The following is a 20,576-nucleotide window of genomic DNA, read 5'->3' as shown; positions in this document are numbered from 1 at the left end:
GGGGGTATTGGTAGCTATGCTTGACAAGTAGTCATTTTGACTCCTACCTTTTGTCCAATGCTGGATGGTGCATGGGTCGAACCAAGCTATAATCTGAGATTATAACCGGATTCGAACCCACAACACCCGCCAGGGCATGTGGTTCGCTGGTACTTGTACCTTTGAACCATAGAGGCGCATAGAGGTCCAGCGCCTCCTTCACCAAAAAATTTTCATTTCTTTCCCTACCGTCCCTTCATCAATTGTAGAACCATCGTTTCAAAAAATATTACAGTTATTATTGCTTTATGAACAATCTTAAAACATGGAATCCCATTTTTATTTTTGCCTTTGAACTGGATTGTGTTTCTGCCACATGAAAAGTTTACGGTTGTTTACGTTGAAAATGAATTTTATTAGCATGTTTTCAACGTTTGATAGTAACGAAATATGTATTTGTAAGATATTTCATGCTCATTCATTTAGAGTGATGTTAAGCGTTGCCTTGGAAACGTATGTTTGTGTATGTGTGTGTGTGCATGTGTGGCTATGTGTGCGATCTATGTTGTAAATTTAGTAATGTTAATGTATATTAACATACTGTATATAACTTTGTAGGATATTTGAAAGCAATGGAAAACTCGTGTGCAAATTTAATGAGCAGAAAGCTAGTCGGAAATACTGAGAATTCCGTAGATCTGACGGCAACTGAGAATTCAGCGTAATTTGAAGGTGAAACCGAAAACTTTCTTGAAGTATGTTCAGCGTAAGGAATCGGGTCTCCCTTCAATCATGACCCTTAATGGAGGGATTGTTTCGAATCCACTGTATATCTGTAAACTTTTTGCCGATAAATTCGGGCGATCGTTTTGCGATGTGGTGACCCGGAAGGCCAAGTTATCCAAATTGCTTACGATGTTTCACAAATGACTGGGAATACTCTAGGTACTGTCAACATCGACTAAACAGTAAACTCTACGGTCGGCCCAATGTTAAAATCCTCGTCTAAAAATGGCCCAGAGTTTTTCAGAGTTCCGTCTGAGTTTAAAAAAAAAACACATTGATATTCTGTTTATCTCGCTTCGGCTCGTGTTTAGTCTGCTTATCTCAAGCGGAGTAATTTCGTCTGTATGGAAAACTGCACATATGTTTCCTGTTCATGAAAAGGGGATCGGAAGATGTCAATAACTATCCCGGAATCTTATCATTGTGTGCTACTTTCAAGTTATTTGAGCTTGTAAACACGACTCCGCTTTTGTCACACTGCCAACAATATCTAAGTGATCATCAACACGGATTCATTGCTAAATTCGAAAGAGTGGGTATCAGCGTCAGTGTGTTGCGTTGGTCTAGGTTCGTAAACTGATTGTGCTAATTGAAGGTTTCCAATCCTCGTCTGGAATCCCACAAGGGAGTCATTTGAGATCGTTAATCTTTCTGCTGTATTTCAATGATGTAAATTACATTCTGAAAGGTCCTCGTTTATCCTATGCCAACGATCTGAAGGTTTACTTGAGGGTTCGCTCCAAGGTGGATGCAATTTGTCTGCAACCTTGATGGGTAGTTACACCAACCCACTGCACGCTCGTGAATCCTGAAAAATGCCCCATTACTACTTTCGCCCGTATTCGTCAACCTGTGTTTTTTAACTGCAAACTCCATGAGAGGGCATACAGATAAAATGCGTATAATTATTTCTCATCACGTACATCGCCTCCGTAATAATACGGATATGCCAATTTTACGCATCAAATACGATTTATTAGCATGCATATCTATACGTTATGCTGATTTTTTACTTTGATTTATATATAAAAATGCTAGCTGTGACCTGAATTAAAACTTATTTGGACTTATTTGATTTTATTTCAGATTTTTATTTTATCTTAAAACTAGCTGATTGTCCGATCTTACTCGGGGCTCCTTTGCCTCTCAATCACTTGTACATCTGTTATTGTAACAAAAATTCTCATAATGCAAGAAACAACCCTCTTTTTCATTTGAATGTGTCTACGTGTCCCTTTGTCAGCTCCCCTAATGTTGACCTACAGCTACTTGTGAATCTGACTTTTTCCCGGTAATCCCTATAAATCGACAAAAAGCCTTTTTTACGTTTTTGAACCTCCCCTTTATTAAGGGCCCACCTTATTCTCCCTTTCAGAAATCCAGCAACTTGTACAACTGCTATCGTTCCAAATTCAAGAGGAACGCACCCCTTTACCCATTTGAATCGTTCTCTCTCCTTGTAAGAGATCATCTCCCTCTTTTGTCAACCCCCCTGCGCTGATTGTTTTATGCCAAATTAAATGTGTTTGGCGTCGTTTTAATGAAAAACAGTCCAGAAGTTCCGGAACTATGGCGAAACATACGTTCATACTCACGTTCCTCGACCCCCTACTTGTCGGTTCTTTCCCAGTCAGCTCCCCCTTCTGTCACGTAGCTAATTATACATTGGTTTGCCCCATGCAAATCCGTATAATGGAAACGAAACAAAGGTCTTTTTTACTATATATTCCTCTTCGGGGGAAACCCCTCTTTTCTCAAAGTCACTTGCACAACTGTAATCGGTTTAAATGCAAGAGAAACGCAACCTCTTTATTATTAAGTATTAAATGGGACATGAAATGAGAGTTTGAATTGGAACGTGTAACTAGACTAGAGTAGAAATAGGACTTAAAATTTGCCTTCAAGTTGAGTTTGAAATTGGACTTGATATTCGACTTGCCTTCGTAATTGAAATTGCAATTAAATTGGTCTTGTGACTAATTTAATTACAAATCACGCAAGTTGCAAGTCACGAAATTGGTCTCGAATATGAAGTAATTTGTACTTGATTTCGATTTTGTACCAATGTTTTGAACTAGAAATTTTTCATCAAATTTAACTTTGAATTGGTCTTAAGCACTTTCAAAGAGGCATGAAATTGAATCAAAAATTGAAGTTGTAATCCAACGTAAAATGGGACATGAAATAATGAAATAATGCGACATCAAATGGGGCTTGCAATGGACCATTGTAGGGCGCTTTTGAATAAACTTTTTGCCAGATGGTCATCAGAAAGTGACTTGATGTTTGTTGTGAACGGCATAACTTCTTCTGATTCCTCACAGATGGTATTAGTGTAGCAGATAGTACTTAGCAACATCCGAAAATGAACGGCTTAAATGAGAATTGGACTTGAAATCGGCTAATTTGGATTTACTTTACTTTCAATTAAACTAAAAATTTTACTTCTAATTGAACTTGGACTTAGAATTGGAGTTGAATTTGTGAATGGATTTGTTTTGGAATTAAACCCAAAATTTAAGTTGAAATAGGGCTTAAAATTAGATTTCAGGTTGAAGTTGAAATAAGGCTTTAAATGAGATAAAAATTGGACTTGAAACTGGAATTTGGAAATTGGATTCTCAGAGCACACCGCGAAGTTTAACATCCGCGGGTTGTAACTCCAGCCGATGATTCGCCGATATTGCGTAACTAATTCTATTGGCTGGAAAACTATGTTTATTATGCTTATTATTATGATCGTGAATTCATGACACATTATTGGTGGAGGCAGTCACTATTTTGTTGGAACTCGAACGTCACCGATGTATCGAAAAAAATAATTTATTGGTCATTTTATAGTAACAATACCTATTTACTGTGATGTTGTCTCCCTGTAATTCACACAATATAAAGCTCCCTTTGGGATGTAGTAGGGTCTCCTAAACCTCATAAGAGATGCTATTGCTCCAGAAACCGTCTCAATCGGCTCAACCGTCTTGAGAACAATTAAATGTAGTTGTTTTGTCAACTTCAACAACAAAATACAATTTTGTTTTGGCTGTGATTTAATGACATAAGAAGTTTCCTACTGTGGAAAACAAAGTCTCATACGCCTGATAACTACTAAATAATTTCGACAATTGTCTGTAGTTTGAAATCACGAATGAGTAATTTTCCCATTAAATTGTGATTTTCCTACGTACCAAGCCTATAAATTTCTGTCTAGAACTATAAGGTCCGTCAGTCAGTATTTTCGCTTTCATCGGGAAAATAAACTTCAAATAAATATGTGTCTAAAAGTGTTATGGATTTTCGCATTCATTTGTGCAAGCTGCAGTGGAACGCACGCTTCGAAATACGTCACCAAATACGATAGTATTAACTTGGATGAGGTCTTCAAAAGTACTAGGTTGTTGAATAACTATCTGAACTGTTTGAAAAACCTTGGTCCCTGTACACCGGATGGAGTAGAGCTGAAGGGTATGTAACACCACCGTATGAATCGTATTTTAAGAGTGAACATTTGTCGCTACCGATAGACAAGTTACCGGATGCCCTCGAAAGTGACTGCGAACATTGCTCCGAGAGACAGAAAACGGGAGCGGACAAAGTGATCCATTTTATAATTGAAAACCGCCCGGAGGATTTCCGGGTGCTGGAATCGCTGTACGATCCAACTGGAGAGTATCGCCGGAAGTACCTGGACGATCGACAACAATTTCGAGAGGTTCCGTCAAAATCATCATCTGATGAAGCAATTACAGACGATACTACGGACGACGCTGGTGCCGATGCGGGTACCGATGAGACAAAGGATCAAGAGGCAACCGGAGAAGATGCCGAAAGCAGTTGAATTTAGTATTTTGAATCTGTCATTGCTTGCTTCAAGTTACAAGAATATATTTTAGCTTGTTCTACGTTCAGTAGAATTCAGTTTTGAAATCAAATTATCACTCATTCTTGTGCCTTAAAACCGACGTAACTTAAATTTACCATAGTGACTGGAATTACGTGTTGTTCATAGTCATTTAAAAGGTATTTGCATCAATGGGCACCGAAAAGCTCTATCACATCTGTCTGCGCAAAGTTCGAGTTCGTAGCTTGTGTTAGCATGTGCGTTGAAGTTTCTTCTGACAGCATGATCAACTGTGTGTTGCAAACTATTCGCAAAAAGTTTACTATCAAGAAAATCGCCTTAAGTTAGGCAAGAGAACTTTGTGCGGTATAAGCTTAACTTAATGCGCTTACAGCGTTTTGAGCCAACTAAATATGTTGTTCAATTGAAAACTATTTCAAGCAAAATTTCTATTTTGCATAAAAATGTATTCATTCGGTTTTTAATTATATTAGGGTCCGGGAGGGTATTTTCAGCATGCTTCTAAATTCAGCCTATTTGCCTTTTCTTTCTCCAATAAAAATATTTTGCCGACATACAGTTTTCATATGTTATACCTAACTATTTTCGTAAGACTGTAAGTAATCTACTATTTTTCATTAAAAGAACCTTAAAACCGCTTGTTCTTCCACTAGATCTAGGTAATAGGTCGAAAAAAAGATGCAATCGCTTAATGGGCTGAAAATACCCTCCCGTGCCCTACTTGATCTAATAGTTCCTATTAAACTTAATTTTAATTTTTTGACAATTTTTTAACAAACATTCCAAAGAAAATAAAAGAAGAAAATTATATATTTTCCCTTCCCCTTAACTTACTCTATTCCAATGCCCATGCAATTATGTAATACAAATTATTATAAAAAAGCTGTAAGAAAATATACTTGGGGAAATAGCAAGATGTCACAAAGAGAAGAGTCTGTAAAATAAATGATCAAAATGTTGCATATTGTAAATATCATACGAAGGCAACACTGCTGCTTACAAGCAATCAATTACGAATCGTTCACGTCGTTTCACCTCCAGACATTGAATGGCACGAACATTTACAGGGGAAAAATACTCACTGAGTCGATTCGTAAGTCACGTACAGTAGTCGTATGGCAGGCATCGCGAGCGATCACAACAACCACCGCGGTGCACCGGCGCGTACTAAATGGCATGAGTCATCGTCAGAATCGGGCCGCTTACGATGATGACCCTTTCCAACAGTAGGAACAAAGCTTCGAATTAACTTGACGTGTCGTCGTCGAAGCTTAGTGCAGTGTAGGTAATTCGATTGAAACGGAATGATCAATTTCCGTGTCGATTGACTTGAATGCCCGCACTACTGAGGTCGTAACCGCGGGTTCAACTTACAGACGGCAGGGTGCTGCAATTATCGGATGCTGCTACTGCAAGTAAGGTGCGTCCAATTGAAATGAGACGCTGCTGGATTGGGGATCTTTTTTTGCTGATTTGCTGTTTGTTGGGTAATTTTGTGCTGATGAATGAACGAGATCGGATCATCCGGGCGGAAGAGGTGGCGGAGAACAATTTCAGTTGGCAGCGAGTGTTGTGTAATGGTAAAACTCCTGTGCATTCTCAATGAAAATGTTAAAAGTTAATTGTCATTTTTATGTTTAGATTTCCTGACCTTGGAGACAGCTGATTGTTGAGAAGTATTCATCTTCGCTGACGGTGATGGTTGTGCCTGAATGTGTGAACACGGACAATTCACATGTCGAGAATGTTGATTACCAAATTGAAGAACGTGAAATTTTTCTGAGATATTCTTACTAGAAAGTTGTTTATAATATGCTAGTGTTGTATTATCATAAATTATTCTATTGGAGACAAGCATGTTGTTTTCTAGTCAAAATGATACAATTCATTTACTTATAATCCGTTGCTTTCTCTTAGAGAAAATAAAACACAATTATTCTTGAACATTTTTAGCTACATGAACGATTATGCTGCGATTATTGGTAAACAAAACCCACTGTATAATATCACCCAACTCAAAAAATATGTAGCAATTTACTCAAGAGTATGGATAGCTTAACTTATGCAATGAATATTATTGATTGATGATTGCATCCAAAACCGGACACCGTCATACTTGTAATACAAGTGAGCAAATACCTGTAAATAGGTTGAATAAAGATCTAAGACATGGTTAAGACTATTCAAAATGTTCCTAAAGTGTACAAACCAAAAAATCCAACCAAATCCAAAGTACATTCTTTATCACAGTTAACAATACAATTATTGGTTGCGCAGTAGCTGACATTGGTTAAATTTTCCACTGAAAATCTGAGTTTATATACACTTTAAGGGCATTTTTAATAGTTTTAACCAAGTTTTAGCTGAATCCAATTTGTTTACAGGGGCTTATTCTGCGGGGCGAGTGACGTAATACGTGCGTTTGATTCGATATTAGTCGAGTCGAATCGAACGACAATAGCGAGTGGCAAGAGCAATCTTTCGTGGTATGTAACTTGGTCCACCTTTATGCCTTAGAAGATGCGAGCTGCAGTGCCATGAAATTTGAACATATTATGCAGGTGGCTTCCGATGGTAAAACTAACGTGTTAACAGTGCGCAGAATCGACCGAAAAAACGGAAGCCACCCTAACTCAGAAAGGGGCACCTTAAGCGTCAAATAAAAAAATATGGGTCTAAAATTTTACGACTAGGAGCAAACGCAGCAAATTTGAACAAACTTCGAGCATTTTTAAAGTTGCTCTTTTTCCTATCAACATCACATCCTATCAATATCATCAACATCCTATCAGTAGCACATTCTCAGATTTCAGTAGAAGTTGTAAGGCAGAATAATTTCACTGTTTAGTGAAAAACTTTTTCAACCTACACAACAGGCATGCCTTCTTGAAAATCTCTGGTAAAAAAATCAAATTGGCATTTTGAGTTTTGTCTGCAGTACAAAATCCTTGAGTAAAATCAGTAAATCAGCAAATCAGAATTTTAGATTATGTTGCATACTAAAATAAAATTGTTCATATAAGTACCTTTTTCCTAAAATACCTTTACTTTTCTTGCCGTAGAATTTCAAATGAGAGACAGTTTATACATGATTCTTTTAAAACTATTAGAAAATAGGGGTGAATGCGGCAAAATAGGCTATTTCTCGTCATACCCGCGCGCTGAAACCATCACCAATCGATTTCTCGTGATTTTATACGTAAGAAAAGTCACTTTTTACCCCTTAAAAACAGCGGTAACAAAAAGTTCCGTTTTCGGTCGATTCTGCTCATTGTGGAGTTCAAACGCTGTAAGTTCTGTTTTGATAACTTAATACTAGCCAAAGATTACTTGCAATTTGTTTCCCGCTTCACATGCTCAATAATAATAATTCCTATGGTATGTAAACATTTGAAAAAAAAAAAACTGACAACATTATATTTACCACAGACTAACAGACGTAACACTTCGAACAAATTTTCTAACAAAACATCGTTTCAATGACACCCATGAACTTGGTGAAAACACTAACATCACCTGGTGCAGTCTTCGCGCTTCGCAGAATAGGTTGCTATAAATTTAGCAATGTATAGCATTATATTTTCAAATAAATCTGGTAAACTCATATGTAAATTCATAATTGATATAACCAAAACGATTAAAGCAAAACTCAAGCAGATCCCGAGCAGACCCAGCCGTGATTTTTGGTACACTTATACTATATTCTATGGCGGTTCACTTACTTACTTACGGAAAAAATACTTGTAAAAACGGTAAAATTTACGCTTCAAATCAATTTTTAACGCAAATAAAGCAACATGCGATATTTAAACCTTCTAGAAAGTTACGTATTTTGATAGCATCAAAAAGTTTGTAGAACATGTCAAACCCGTTAGATGAGGTTTTGTGTACAAAAAGTTTAATATACTGATTTTAAGGGGGTCACGACAGAAAGTCAATTATATCTTGCAAACCATATGATACTTAGTATGTTCGGCAAAGTTTAATGAAATTCAAAGATCTACAACTTTGTCGAATACATGAACATGCTATCTAGTTCCTATAAAAAGTTAATTTTTTTCATATGAGTTATCCCCTTAATATTTAATTGTATGAAAATGTCAACAGATGCAGAACACTTTTTTGAGGAACTTCTCTGAAGACACCTAAGCTCAAAAACGTCAGAAAAAGCGAGAAAAGACTTTTGACCGCCATTTTCCAGAATGGTCCCACCGTGTGCAGGTGAGCGGCGTTCTCGCGCAACGACTGTTGTTTGAGTCTTGGCTTAAGAAAAAATTTGAAATGATCGTTTTTATTGACGATGGAATGAGGCTTCAGTGTTACGTCTGTTAGCCTGTGTATTTACTATCGAGCAATAGAGCGTTGCTTCCTGTGCTCTTCACTAAATGTGTTACAGAACTTGTTACCGGTTGCCATTATGGCATTTGATACAAATAATTATGAATAAAAAACATGTTATTATTGTTTTTGTTTGTGACGGTACCAGTGTTCAACATGAAAGTAATGATCATCAGCATCGTCATCCTCATCGTCAGCAGCATAGCGCCGGAGTGGCTCGTGCTGTTTCAAGCACTCATCTCCGTTCAACTTGATTTGGGCCACTCGTCGCCATTTTTCCATAGAATCTCAGAATTTGCAAATCACTTTCGACCTGGTCGAGTCATTTGGCAGGTTGAGCTCCTCTGTCCCTGGTGCCGGTGGGGTTATTGAAGAGAATCGTTTTCGTCGCAATGTCGTCTGGCATCCTTAGGACGTGTCTGGCCCACCGTAGCCTACCGATTTTCGTCAGATGTACGCAAGCAGTGCCTGTGGCTCGTAATTCATACGCCTCCGCCTCTCTCCGCTTTCAGTTTGTACTCCGCCAAATATCGTCCACAGCTCTAACACGGTAAGGGCGTGTATGTCTATCGGGAGCAGTGTCACAGTTTCATTATTCATAAAGATCTACTGGTCTAATGAGGCCCAAGTTCCTGGCTATGCTATCAAAGTGATCTGCAAAGCCTAGAAGTTCTTGGTTCTGCTTCTTTGGTGAAAATAATTTTGATGCCAGCTTATCGGATCACCCCCCCCCCAGAGCGATGTTAAATAGCATGCAGGATAAACCGCGCCTCGAAGTGACTCGAGAGTGTTCCCAAGATGCGAGAAGGAAAGAAGCACATCACTCGATCCAATCTCTGATTCTGATCAGTCACTTCAGTTTATCTCCTAAACCGTATTCGTGCATTATATGCCATAGCTGGTCTCGATCGACTGTATCGTATGTTGCTTTGAAATTAACAAATCATCGAAGAACCGCTTCCACCTGTCGACCACCTCGCACTCGTTTGTGATCAGATTTCCTACCTCGTCCCTACCCATGTCAAATTTCGGTGTGTAGCCCTTACGAAATTGATTCACCTTGCCGTGAAACATGGGCGTATCATTAGCTCGGAATAGCTGTTCTAATTCTTCAGGATCTCTCTCCACCTTTTGGCGCTTTTTTAAATACTCCTCAGGATCGTAGTCAACTGGATCATTGATTATCGGTATTTGGCCAAATTCTCCCTAGAGGCAATGCATAGATTATTATTCCAAGCCACTTTTCTCTTCACCTCGTCCTTGTTTCGTCGTCTAGTATAATCCATGTTTGCTTGAATGTTCGTAGTAAGGTGGATTTAAATAGGTGGCCTTACTAGGACGACGCTACTGAGTCCCGTGATGGTGTGCCATCTTAGATTTAGTGCCGAGACATCTCGTTTCAGCCACCCGCTCCGGTGCAGACGCTGTCGTGAGCCGCTCCTGTAGAGAATGTAGAGCCGTCAAGAGCTGTCCCGACATTAAAACATATGCTACTCCTCGTGCTTCTTCTCTGTCAGTACTGGAGTTTAATTTCATCTCTGCTAAGGTTGCTCGTATTCCGGCTGACGAGGCTACGGGGAGGTAGGAATAGAACCTGCTGGAAAAGAGGCCAAGAACCACTGTGGAGTCTGTTTTAAATTTGCAGGTACGCGAGGCACCGATGGCGATGTAACGTATTATTCAACCGTTTACCAACCACAGCAGGTATTTACCGTAACTCGCATACTAGCGATGAAAATGCCGGATTTTCCGCCTGCGAGTTAGCTGAACTGTTGAGTTATCCCAAAGCCCCGATGTGTGATGTTCTGAAACGATTTGAAAGTGGCAGAAAAGTAAAGGTAGCTGATTCTCAATGAAATTCATTCGAATGTGACTAATATTTTTAAAAGTATTGCAAGCAATTGTGGAATGAAAAATGTCGCTTTCGACTGACGACTTCTGCCAGTATGAGGTTGATTACTTATTCTGGTCGAACTTGGCAACATGTCGCCTAAAAATAAATTTTTACAAATCACATGCTTCAAAGCAATTCTCACGTGGATTCTTAACAGGTATTCCAAACGTTTGTTCAAGAGGCAATTAGGGTGATGTCATCAACGTTTAAGTTTCCATACGAAGGCATTGTGATTTCCAGTTAGAGCTATAATTAGATAGTAATGCGAGACGAGATTAATGCGAAAGATTAATGCCGTTAGCGGAAAATTTATACAAAAACTGTGTAGTACAAAACTCTTTAATGGAAGCTTGTTTTTGTATTTGTATTGCAAGAAGTTGTTTTTGAAATGAGAAACTCTAGAATATCTACTTAGAATATCTATACAAGATGGACGAAAGAAAACTTACATATGACGAAGTGAAATTTCTGTATGACGGACTCCCGCTGGAACATGAAAACTTGTTTCACTAATAAATGTAAGTTTGAAAATATTTTATTGCAGATATAATAATTGTAGAATTAAAAGGAATTTCTTCAATTTTTTTTCGTTTACTATATTGCAACAGACCTAAACAGAGGGGAGGTACTATAGTTTCATGTTAGGGCTATTGAGAAAAAAAAATCTTGTTTCAAAATTTTCTTCATTTAGATTAAAAACTTCTCACTACTGGATGAAAGCATAGGAATGAAAATTTTTTGCATTAATTCGAGAGAAAAGACGGGACTCGTTCCCCAGTATGAACCTGATTTATCCATATTTACTATATTAACAATTTCATCATAAATTTTGAATGGATTACACAGCTTTTTCCGTCAAGTCTGAGTTTCATGTTGGTGGTTTTTATTGTCGGAAATATCGTTGGTCAAGCCGTGCAGCATACGTGTGTGTTAGCCACAGCATCATTCGAAATGTACTTGACAAACTTGCTAATAGATGTAGATCTAAGCCAAGGCAATAGTAACCCCGATTCTGCAAAAGCCATTAAAACTAAGTTAAATGCGAATAAACGATGACCATTGATGCAAAGAATTGCGCAATATACCAGTGTAATATCGTTTTAGAAACGAATCATTAAAAAGCAATCAGTTGGTGAGTCAGTGAGTACCTTTCCTGTACTCAGATTTTACGATGGTCGAAACAAATTCAATCATAATTGAATATATCATCAAATTAGACTCACAAATTATTCAAATAAATTTGAAGGTTCACAATATAAAAGGTGCAACTGCTTATTTCAGATGATGAGCTAAGCCTGATTCGCAAAATCAATAAGTAGCACTTGGGAGAAGTGGATTACTCCATTTATTGACGTAAGAAATTATCGAGTTTGTGCCAAGAACAAGAACAAGTTGGATCGAAAGTGAAATGTTAGTCATTTAGCTGCAGATAAACGATTAAAAAGGTAACTTTGGAGTTCAGTGGTTGTGCATCGGTTGTTCGATGAAACAATTTTTTTTTCTTCAAAGAGTGGTTTCATAGGTAAATCAAAGCCAATTGCGTTACTTGTCTAGGAGAACCTTAATTATATTATATTAATAGAAATGCGTGTTTCGAACAGATCCATTTTGGGTACAAATTACATATCCGTGGAAATTGTTTCTCAAGAAAACCAAACCAAACCAAACCGGCGAGTACGGGGCCGAAAAAAATTAGCAAATTACTCTCTATCCTATTCCATTTATTTGCCTATACGATAGTCGATCAGAAATGTGTATCGATAAGCGTTAATCAATTTCCTACTTGCGCTATTAGTTTGCAATGACTTTGCTAACCTCATCTTCTATTTTGTGGATTCGCTGCTGCAAATACGTCAATACCGCACACCAGCGTAATAGATAATTGGTTCAATAGTAAAGCTGCCGAAGGATAGGTATTCTATCGCAACTGGTCATTGTCTGAGCACGGATGATTGGGACTTTTCCTATATAAAGCAACTGGTTAGCCTCAGGAAAGCATAGTTCGATTCTGGACCTCAATCCCAACAAGGTGCGCTGAATCAAGGAACTCGTTCAAACATTTTAACTAATTTGATTCCATTTCAATAGGTACAAATTTCTCCACCAACCATGAAATTCATCGTCGTTGCCCTGGCCCTGGTTGTCCTGGTGGCTGCTCAGGATGACAAGTACACCACCAAGTACGACAGTATCGACGTGGATGAGATCCTGAAGTCGGACCGTCTCTTCAGCAACTACTTCAAGTGCCTGATGGATGAGGGCGCCTGCACTCCTGAAGGCAACGAGCTGAAACGAGTTCTGCCGGATGCGCTGGAGAACAACTGCTCCAAGTGTAGCGAAAAGCAGAAGGAAACTAGCACCAAGGTCATCAAGAATCTGACCGAAAACCGCCCGGAACAGTGGAAGGCCCTGAAGGCCAAGTTCGACCCCGACAACAAGTACATCGAAAAGTATTCCGAGGATGCCGATAAGGACGGAATCAAGCTGTAGGATGGTTTCTACCGTTCAATTCGTTCCCTCCTACGGAGGACGTTTTGCTGGCCAAAGCGATTGTCGACCTTCTACGTTCTGAAAAGCCCACAACCGACAGTTTAACTCATGCTGAATGTTTCTGAAGATGGTAAAAATAAACTCGTTACGATCATCTGCAGTTGATTTTGTTTTAATTTATCATGAAAAGATACAGGATTTATAGGCATACTTGAAACAGGAAAGAAAAGGAATAGAGTAACAGTTTCGATGGGAAATGATTCTCATACGGCGAAGCTGCATCGATAAATGGGAAACAATATTGTACATTGGCCTTGAAACAGGTTGATCTTAATGATAGTTTTTGAGTTCCTTTTACTTGTTAATGTTTGGGCTGAATTCGGATTTTTCTACGCTGCAATGCTTTGAATTCTCGTTTACCTAGCAGTTATAAACTGTGAAATGTTGCTTCTGATTTGTGTGCAAAAGATAATGTTTAAGTGCTCGAATGGTTTCTGCCGCTACCATTGCTTTTCTGCCGCTTCTGGGTTTTCTATCAGTGGTCATTTCAGGACATCACACATTGAGGATTTAGGAAAACTCAACAATTCAGCCAACTGATAAACGGATAATCAGGGACTTTCACTGCGAAAACGTTAGATCGACTAGCGTTTGTTCCAGTGACAGTGTAAGGTAAAAAATGAACCTATTCTGCCAACCAATGACTACCGTGATTGCATTCACTTTTAACGTAATGCATTGAATTTTTTGCTCATAAAATATATAAATGGCAGCATTTTTCGTGTCTACGGATTTTTTTCTTTCCCAATCTTTGTTATTGTATTACATCTATCTATATTCTAATGCTTGCTTCATTTAGAATTGGAACAAACTTTTGCTCATATTGTGGCGCTCTTGGTGGATGGATTTGGAAGTTCTTAGCGCCCACGTGTCGGAAATTTTGTTAGCTTCACCTATGTATTATTGACATTTCGCAAACCGATTGTATTTTGTAAACAAGGAAGCCGAAAGAAGGGAAAAAATTGTGCACAGTTATTTGAACAATCCATTGTGGTCTGCATCTAGGCTAGCTAAACAGCTGAAATTGCTCAGAAATACCGTATGGCGCGTTATCAAACGGTATAAGGAAACATTGACGACGATTCGGAAGCCTCAAGCTAATCATCGGAGTGGAACTGTCGACCGGAAACTGCGTGACAAGATTTTGAAGACTATCAAGAGAAATCCCAATCTGTCGGACCGTGATTTGGGCAGAAAATTTGGTGCTGACCATAGTACCGTGAAGAGAATTCGACTCCGGGAAGGAATCAAGTCGTATCGAGCTAGCAAACAGCCAGACCGAATCATAAAACAGAATAGTGTAGCCAAAATCCGTGCTCGAAAGCAATACGACCGGGAGTTAACCAAGTTCGATGGGTGTCTTCTGATGGACGATGAAACCTATATCAAGGTTGACTTCGGGCAAATGCCAGGTCAAAAATTTTACTTGGCAACGGCTTGGATTTATACCGTCTTTAGACATTACCCTTCTTTAACGACAGACTTCGCAGCCGGCTATTAGAGTACAGGAAAATTACGGGGCCAGTGCAACCATCCTACTGACTCTATCTAGCAAGCACCGCCTAGCCGAGATTCGAACATACGACGACTGGCTTATTAGACCAGTATCAATCCTTCAGTGTTCCCTAGTTTACCTAGAATAGATGCATAGAAATTCAAAATAGGCTACGACGCATGCCACTCTGTCGAAGAAATAACATCTGGAAAATTGTCCTCATGCCAAGCATGTGAGGCTTTCGCCTGGTGAGACGGTGCACACGGTCTTGTTGAAAGTAGTATGGTGCATTCTTGTAGTGTTCTTTGACGATGGGAAGCAAATAGTTTTTCAAAACATTATCGATGTAATATTTAATGTTGATTGTTCATTAAAAACCAACCAAATGTTAAAAACGCATGTGAGGCTTTCGCCTGGTGAGACGGTGCACACGGTCTTGTTGAAAGTAGTATGGTGCATTCTTGTAGTGTTCTTTGACGATGGGAAGCAAATAGTTTTTCAAAACATTATCGATGTAATATTTAATGTTGATTGTTCATTAAAAACCAACCAAATGTTAAAAACGATGGCCGATGGACGAGGGACGAGGGACGACGGACGATGGACGATGGACGATGGACGATGGACGATGGACGATGGACGATGGACGATGGACGATGGACGATGGACGATGGACGATGGACGATGGACGATGGACGATGGACGATGGACGATGGACGATGGACGATGGACGATGGACGATGGACGATGGACGATGGACGATGGACGATGGACGATGGACGATGGACGATGGACGATGGACGATGGACGATGGACGATGGACGATGGACGATGGATTTTTTTCCTGTGGTGTTTGCTGTATGTTTGCTGTATAACCCGCACTGCATTTATTTTGGCTATAGTCGCTATTGAGTGAGCGATATGCTTATTGAATTTTATGCGTGCTTGTGTGTAATTTGAGTACCCTTCCCTCAATGCTTTTTCTCTACTTTACCCACCTCGTTCCACATGACAGCGTTGTCCCCAATTGTAGCCATCCCTGGAACAGCTAACCAGTGCATTGAACTATAAGGGTCTCATTATTGCACTGTCAATAGGCCATATCGGGATAACATAGAATTCAGCACGAAGGAAGGGTGGTAAGGGGCCTGGGAATAAACCCATGCTAAAGTCACTTTGAAATCGAATGGCCTGATTCTACTAAGATTCGAACCCATGACCATTCGCTTGTCAAAGCAGACTCGGTAACCTTGCGACTACAGAGCCCCCCTATGGACGATGGACGATGGACGATGGACGATGGACGATGGACGATGGACGATGGACGATGGACGATGGACGATGGACGATGGACGATGGACGATGGACGATGGACGATGGACGATGGACGATGGACGATGGACGATGGACGATGGACGATGGACGATGGACGATGGACGATGGACGATGGACGATGGACGATGGACGATAGACGATGGACGATGGACGATGGACGACGGACGATGGACGATGTTGATGGATGGAGGGGCACGTACCCCACGTTCTCTAAAAAATTTATTTCCAGTAGGTGTAACCAGGAAGTATGAAGATTTTAATGTTAAATTTATAAACCGTATCTTTTTCCAAAAAATCTTCCTAAAAATAGATCTAGTGTTAAATCAAATTTTAATCCCAACTTCAACTAAAATTCCAAGTTTCAATTTCAATTTCAAGTTGTAGTATTTCAAGCCCAATTCTAAGTCCTATTTCGTGTCGAATCCCAAGTTGAATTTCAAGTGCAATTACAAGTTGATTTACAACTTAAATTTTAGGTTTAATTTAAAGTTCGGCTTGTGGTACAATTTGAAGTATAACCTCTCGTCTAAATTGATTTAAACTCAAGTTTGAATTTAAGCAAGTCCAATCTCACGGTTAATTTCCAAGTCCAAGTTTAGGTATAATGTCGTGCACTTATTCCACATCTTCTTTTATCTCTAATTTCAAGTCCAGTTTATATTTAGGTCTACCTTCGAGTTTAGTTTTAAGTTTAGTTGAAAGTCCAACTTCCAGCTCAATTTCAAATACAGAATAAAGATTTACATTGAACCAAAATTAGGTCCGATTTCATGACAATTTAAGGTCCAATTTCACTTCAAACGTTTTTTAGGTAAAATTTCAAATTCAATTATAAGTCTGATTTCAAGTTCATTTGAATTTTCAAGCTCCATTTTAAATTCCGTTTCCAGCCCAATTTTAAATTTAATTTCCCAGTCCAGTTTCAAGCACATTCTTAAATTCATGTTTCAGCCCGATTTTATGTCTAATTTTGAAAGGATTTTGTATCAAAATCCAATTCAACTTAAACTTCGATTTTAAGAACAATTTCAAGTCCAATTTCATAATCCATTCAATTTCTTTTTTAAGTTCAAGTCCCAATCCAAGTTCAAATTTTATTTCAAATTTTGATCTAATGTTAGTTGTACGTCCACGGGGCTGTCCAGACTGGGTGTCCCATCTTCTCTATGAAATTTAATCTAGAAAGATCGTAGTGTTGTGATTCAGAAGCGCGGAAATTTTCGTGATTTATACGTATAAATCGATCTGCTATCCTAAGATTACTTGATTATTCTAGGTCAAACATGCTTCTGAAAGATCGGTTCCCCACCTTCTGCTTACGGCTGGGCAAGTTAGTGGCCCCGGAAGTTGGGTCTCATGTTATAAATGCAATTTAATTAAAATCAACTTTTTGGCATTCTATAAAATTTATTAGTGTATTGTTTAATTTACGGTTGAATTTAGTTTGTTTTGATTTTTCAAATTTATATCAGTTTTTTTCATGGTTTGATTTAAGTTATGTCTAAAATTCATAGCATTTTGGTAATATTTTGTTTCAGTCTTATTTCATAAAGAAAAATAAACGCTGAAATGGGTAGAAATTTGAGCAAAAACATGAATTAAACTTATCTTAGCTTTGTGTAAGAACAAAAAAGCAAATTGAGTTACAACTGAAACCAAATGAAAATTAAGTTTTAACAACTTTATACAAAATAAGCTATAACTCAGTTACTGAATTGAACAGCGAATAGAATCGGTTCATCAAACTGAACAGCATCACGCTTAATGCGCCTGAAATTTTATTAGTCGACATTCGTTTTGCTGTTGTTCAGCGCTTGCCTACATCTGGGAGTACAGAAACGATACATTTTTCACCCATCCATAGGATGTGTCAATATTCATTCGAATTCCGCTCTGTACACCGCCCCAGTACGAATATCAACTTAATTTACGCTACACTAACTCTCAATTAATTGGACAATTTTGATTCTGCATGTGGATCGGATGTTTCATCTATCATTCAGCGTTAGTCAACTCAATGTGGCAGGGAATGTAACATATTGAGTCGGAGCCCGGATTGCTGAATTGTGCCGTAGGTACTCATTCTGCCAGCTGCGAATCCAGTTGCGCGGCGTATGTTATAATTTAAGCTATCAAATTCGGATTACACGGGCTGGATTCAATTGCGAACAGTTTTACTTTCCCATCTACCTCCTAACAAATGCGCTACTGCAAAGCTTGTTCCGGGATGGAAAATCTATTTCCGATGGCTTCGAATAGCTTTTTATTCGAGCTTCAGTCGAGATGCGAAAGGCGCTTTGCAGCTTTTTTGTTCTTTTTTCATGGATCGATGGCTCCGTTGTAGGGGAAAGTGGACAATATTTTCGACAATGGTAGAACACATATAATTCATAATCTAATGGTTTGCATTGAAAACTAGTAATTCATCCGGACTCAGTTTCAGTATGTTCACAATCACGTTGGCTTTTAGCCTGAACCGTTATCAGACTATTATAATTTTATCCCCAGTCTCCGTGGGCTACATATGGCGGATAATGCAACCGCTGGCTGCTGCTGCACAGTGAACGTGACCGTACGGGAAGTCGAGCAAATGTGAACGTGTAACAAAAAAAGTGGTAATATATCGGAACGAAATCGGGTTAGCTATAGAAACTAACGTTCGGAAGTGTACACATTGCGAGCAGTCAACACATTTCCGTACCCTATCTGTTCGGCCATAAATTTCATCTCCAGTCGACACGGTAGCAGCTTGAAGCGATGATTTGGCTAGGAAGCCGTGAATATTTTGCGGCGAGCGATAGACATAGTACCGCATTCGGTTCGTTTCGGAAAACGCGAGCCTTCCATTTGCCATATAGAATGGGTAGTAGAATGCAGCCCTCGCCGTTGCATCTCGTGCGCTCGACATCGTATTTCGATTACCCTTTTCGTAGATTACCGGTTAATTGAAACGTCCTGCACAATTCATTCCGAATTTCCACTGCAAGATTGTAGGACAATATTGACGTACCTACATCGTCGTCTCGTATCGCATTGTCGTGTGAAATGTGGCGAGCATAAAAAATACTAAAGTCACATTCCGGATGCTGCGATGTTTTGCATTCGGGCCGCCTTTTGTAACAAGAGCGGAAAAAGTCCTACATCCTATATGAATGTCGAAGCAGATGGAATTCGACATATTTGATTTTGCTTCAATTCAGAATGCCAAAAATGTTATTGCTTCCTGGCAGGAAATTGTTTTGAACAGTTTTAGAAAATTTGCAACTTGATGCAAAATTCCTGAGTTCAAAAAACTGACAATTGTTTTTACTCTTTCACGTCTGATTCATCAGTAAAAGTGGTTTGTGTATGTGAATGTTCTTATCTAATGACAAATAATTTGAGAGTTGACTGCATAAATCGTATAGAAAATTTTAGATGTCGAGATTACAGTTGAAGCCTTGACTAAATTAATCGAACAGTTGTTGGTGGTGCTAAGAACACTTGGACGCAATTTTGATTCATTTGACAGTACCGTCTCAGCCGAGCAGCCGAGTCGAGCTGAGATGGTACTGTCAAATGAATCAAAATTGAATCAAAGTGATCGGACCATCCCTGGAAAAGAATTCAAATTATAAAATTTGAAGAAACTTCATATTTCCGTAAGATTTTCCGAGACCTCACTTTTACTCATTCTACTTATTTTCAGTTCTTTCTTGGATATTATAAAGCTTAGGAGAATCAAGGTGTTGCCTTTTAAGGAAAAGGGGACTTTTACCATCGGGAACAGAAGTATTGATACAATTTTTTCTTCTATAATGTGAAATACTGTACTGTTTAGCAATTCGCAAAAGTTAGTAGAGATCCAGTTCTGTTGTAACAGATATTCCAGATTTTTCTCTCTGCTGAAATCCGCAAACGTTTTCAAAAAAATGTCCGCAAATCTCAAGAAACTTGAACATAAATCCACACTAAATCTTTATAAACTTACAATATCTGCATTGCATTACAAAAATTTCACAGATTCGATAGACTCTAAAAATCTTGGAATTTGCAGGTAATCTGCACAGTTGGTATTCCTGTTCTGTCGTTTCGTCATTCCAGATAACTTGCCCTCGAACAAACGGCATGATTACGCACTTTGAACCAATACCACTCTTATAACTTGCCCTTTCATGCGAACGCTGACTGTAGCAACGAAAAATAGCTTTATCAGCCTTGAGCGTTTGTTTCCATGTCAGTGGCGGCTCTTGGTGGCTTGACGATTCCGCAACCAAGTAAGCGGTTGTATGACAGTGTATGATCCGGAGCGGGCGGCTAAATTAAGAACTGTGTTGTCTCGGCACTTTCTCTAATATGGC

At 38.9% G+C, this 20,576-nt stretch overlaps 2 protein-coding genes across 2 annotated transcripts in view; one reads left to right on the top strand and one right to left on the bottom strand.

Moving 5' to 3' along the window:
• The window catches only part of LOC128743547 (RING finger protein 121), a 396,237-nt gene that overhangs the window by 278,615 nt on the left and 97,046 nt on the right, over nt 1-20,576 (bottom strand). The window lies entirely within an intron of this gene.
• LOC128740893 (uncharacterized) lies at nt 4,035-13,346 on the top strand. The gene is made up of 5 exons (XM_053836467.1): nt 4,035-4,227; nt 4,287-4,595; nt 10,366-10,543; nt 10,608-10,800; nt 12,945-13,346. Exons 1-5 carry the CDS (start codon nt 4,035-4,037, stop codon nt 13,344-13,346), a joined length of 1,275 nt encoding a protein of 424 aa, XP_053692442.1.

This window comes from Sabethes cyaneus, chromosome 3 (genome assembly GCF_943734655.1).
Source record: "Sabethes cyaneus chromosome 3, idSabCyanKW18_F2, whole genome shotgun sequence".
Lineage (NCBI taxonomy): Eukaryota > Metazoa > Arthropoda > Insecta > Diptera > Culicidae > Sabethes > Sabethes cyaneus.
Note: the sequence above shows the minus strand (reverse complement) of the source record. Positions and strands in the feature narration are given on the sequence as shown.

Coding starts and splice junctions, on each gene's coding strand:
- LOC128740893 (XM_053836467.1), top strand. CDS start 4,035: ATGTGTCTAAAAGTGTTATGGATTTTCGCATTCATTTGTGCAAGCTGC. Junction 4,228..4,286: donor GGATGGAGTAGAGCTGAAGG/GTATGTAACACC, acceptor CGCTACCGATAG/ACAAGTTACCGGATGCCCTC. Junction 10,544..10,607: donor GCTGACGAGGCTACGGGGAG/GTAGGAATAGAA, acceptor TTAAATTTGCAG/GTACGCGAGGCACCGATGGC.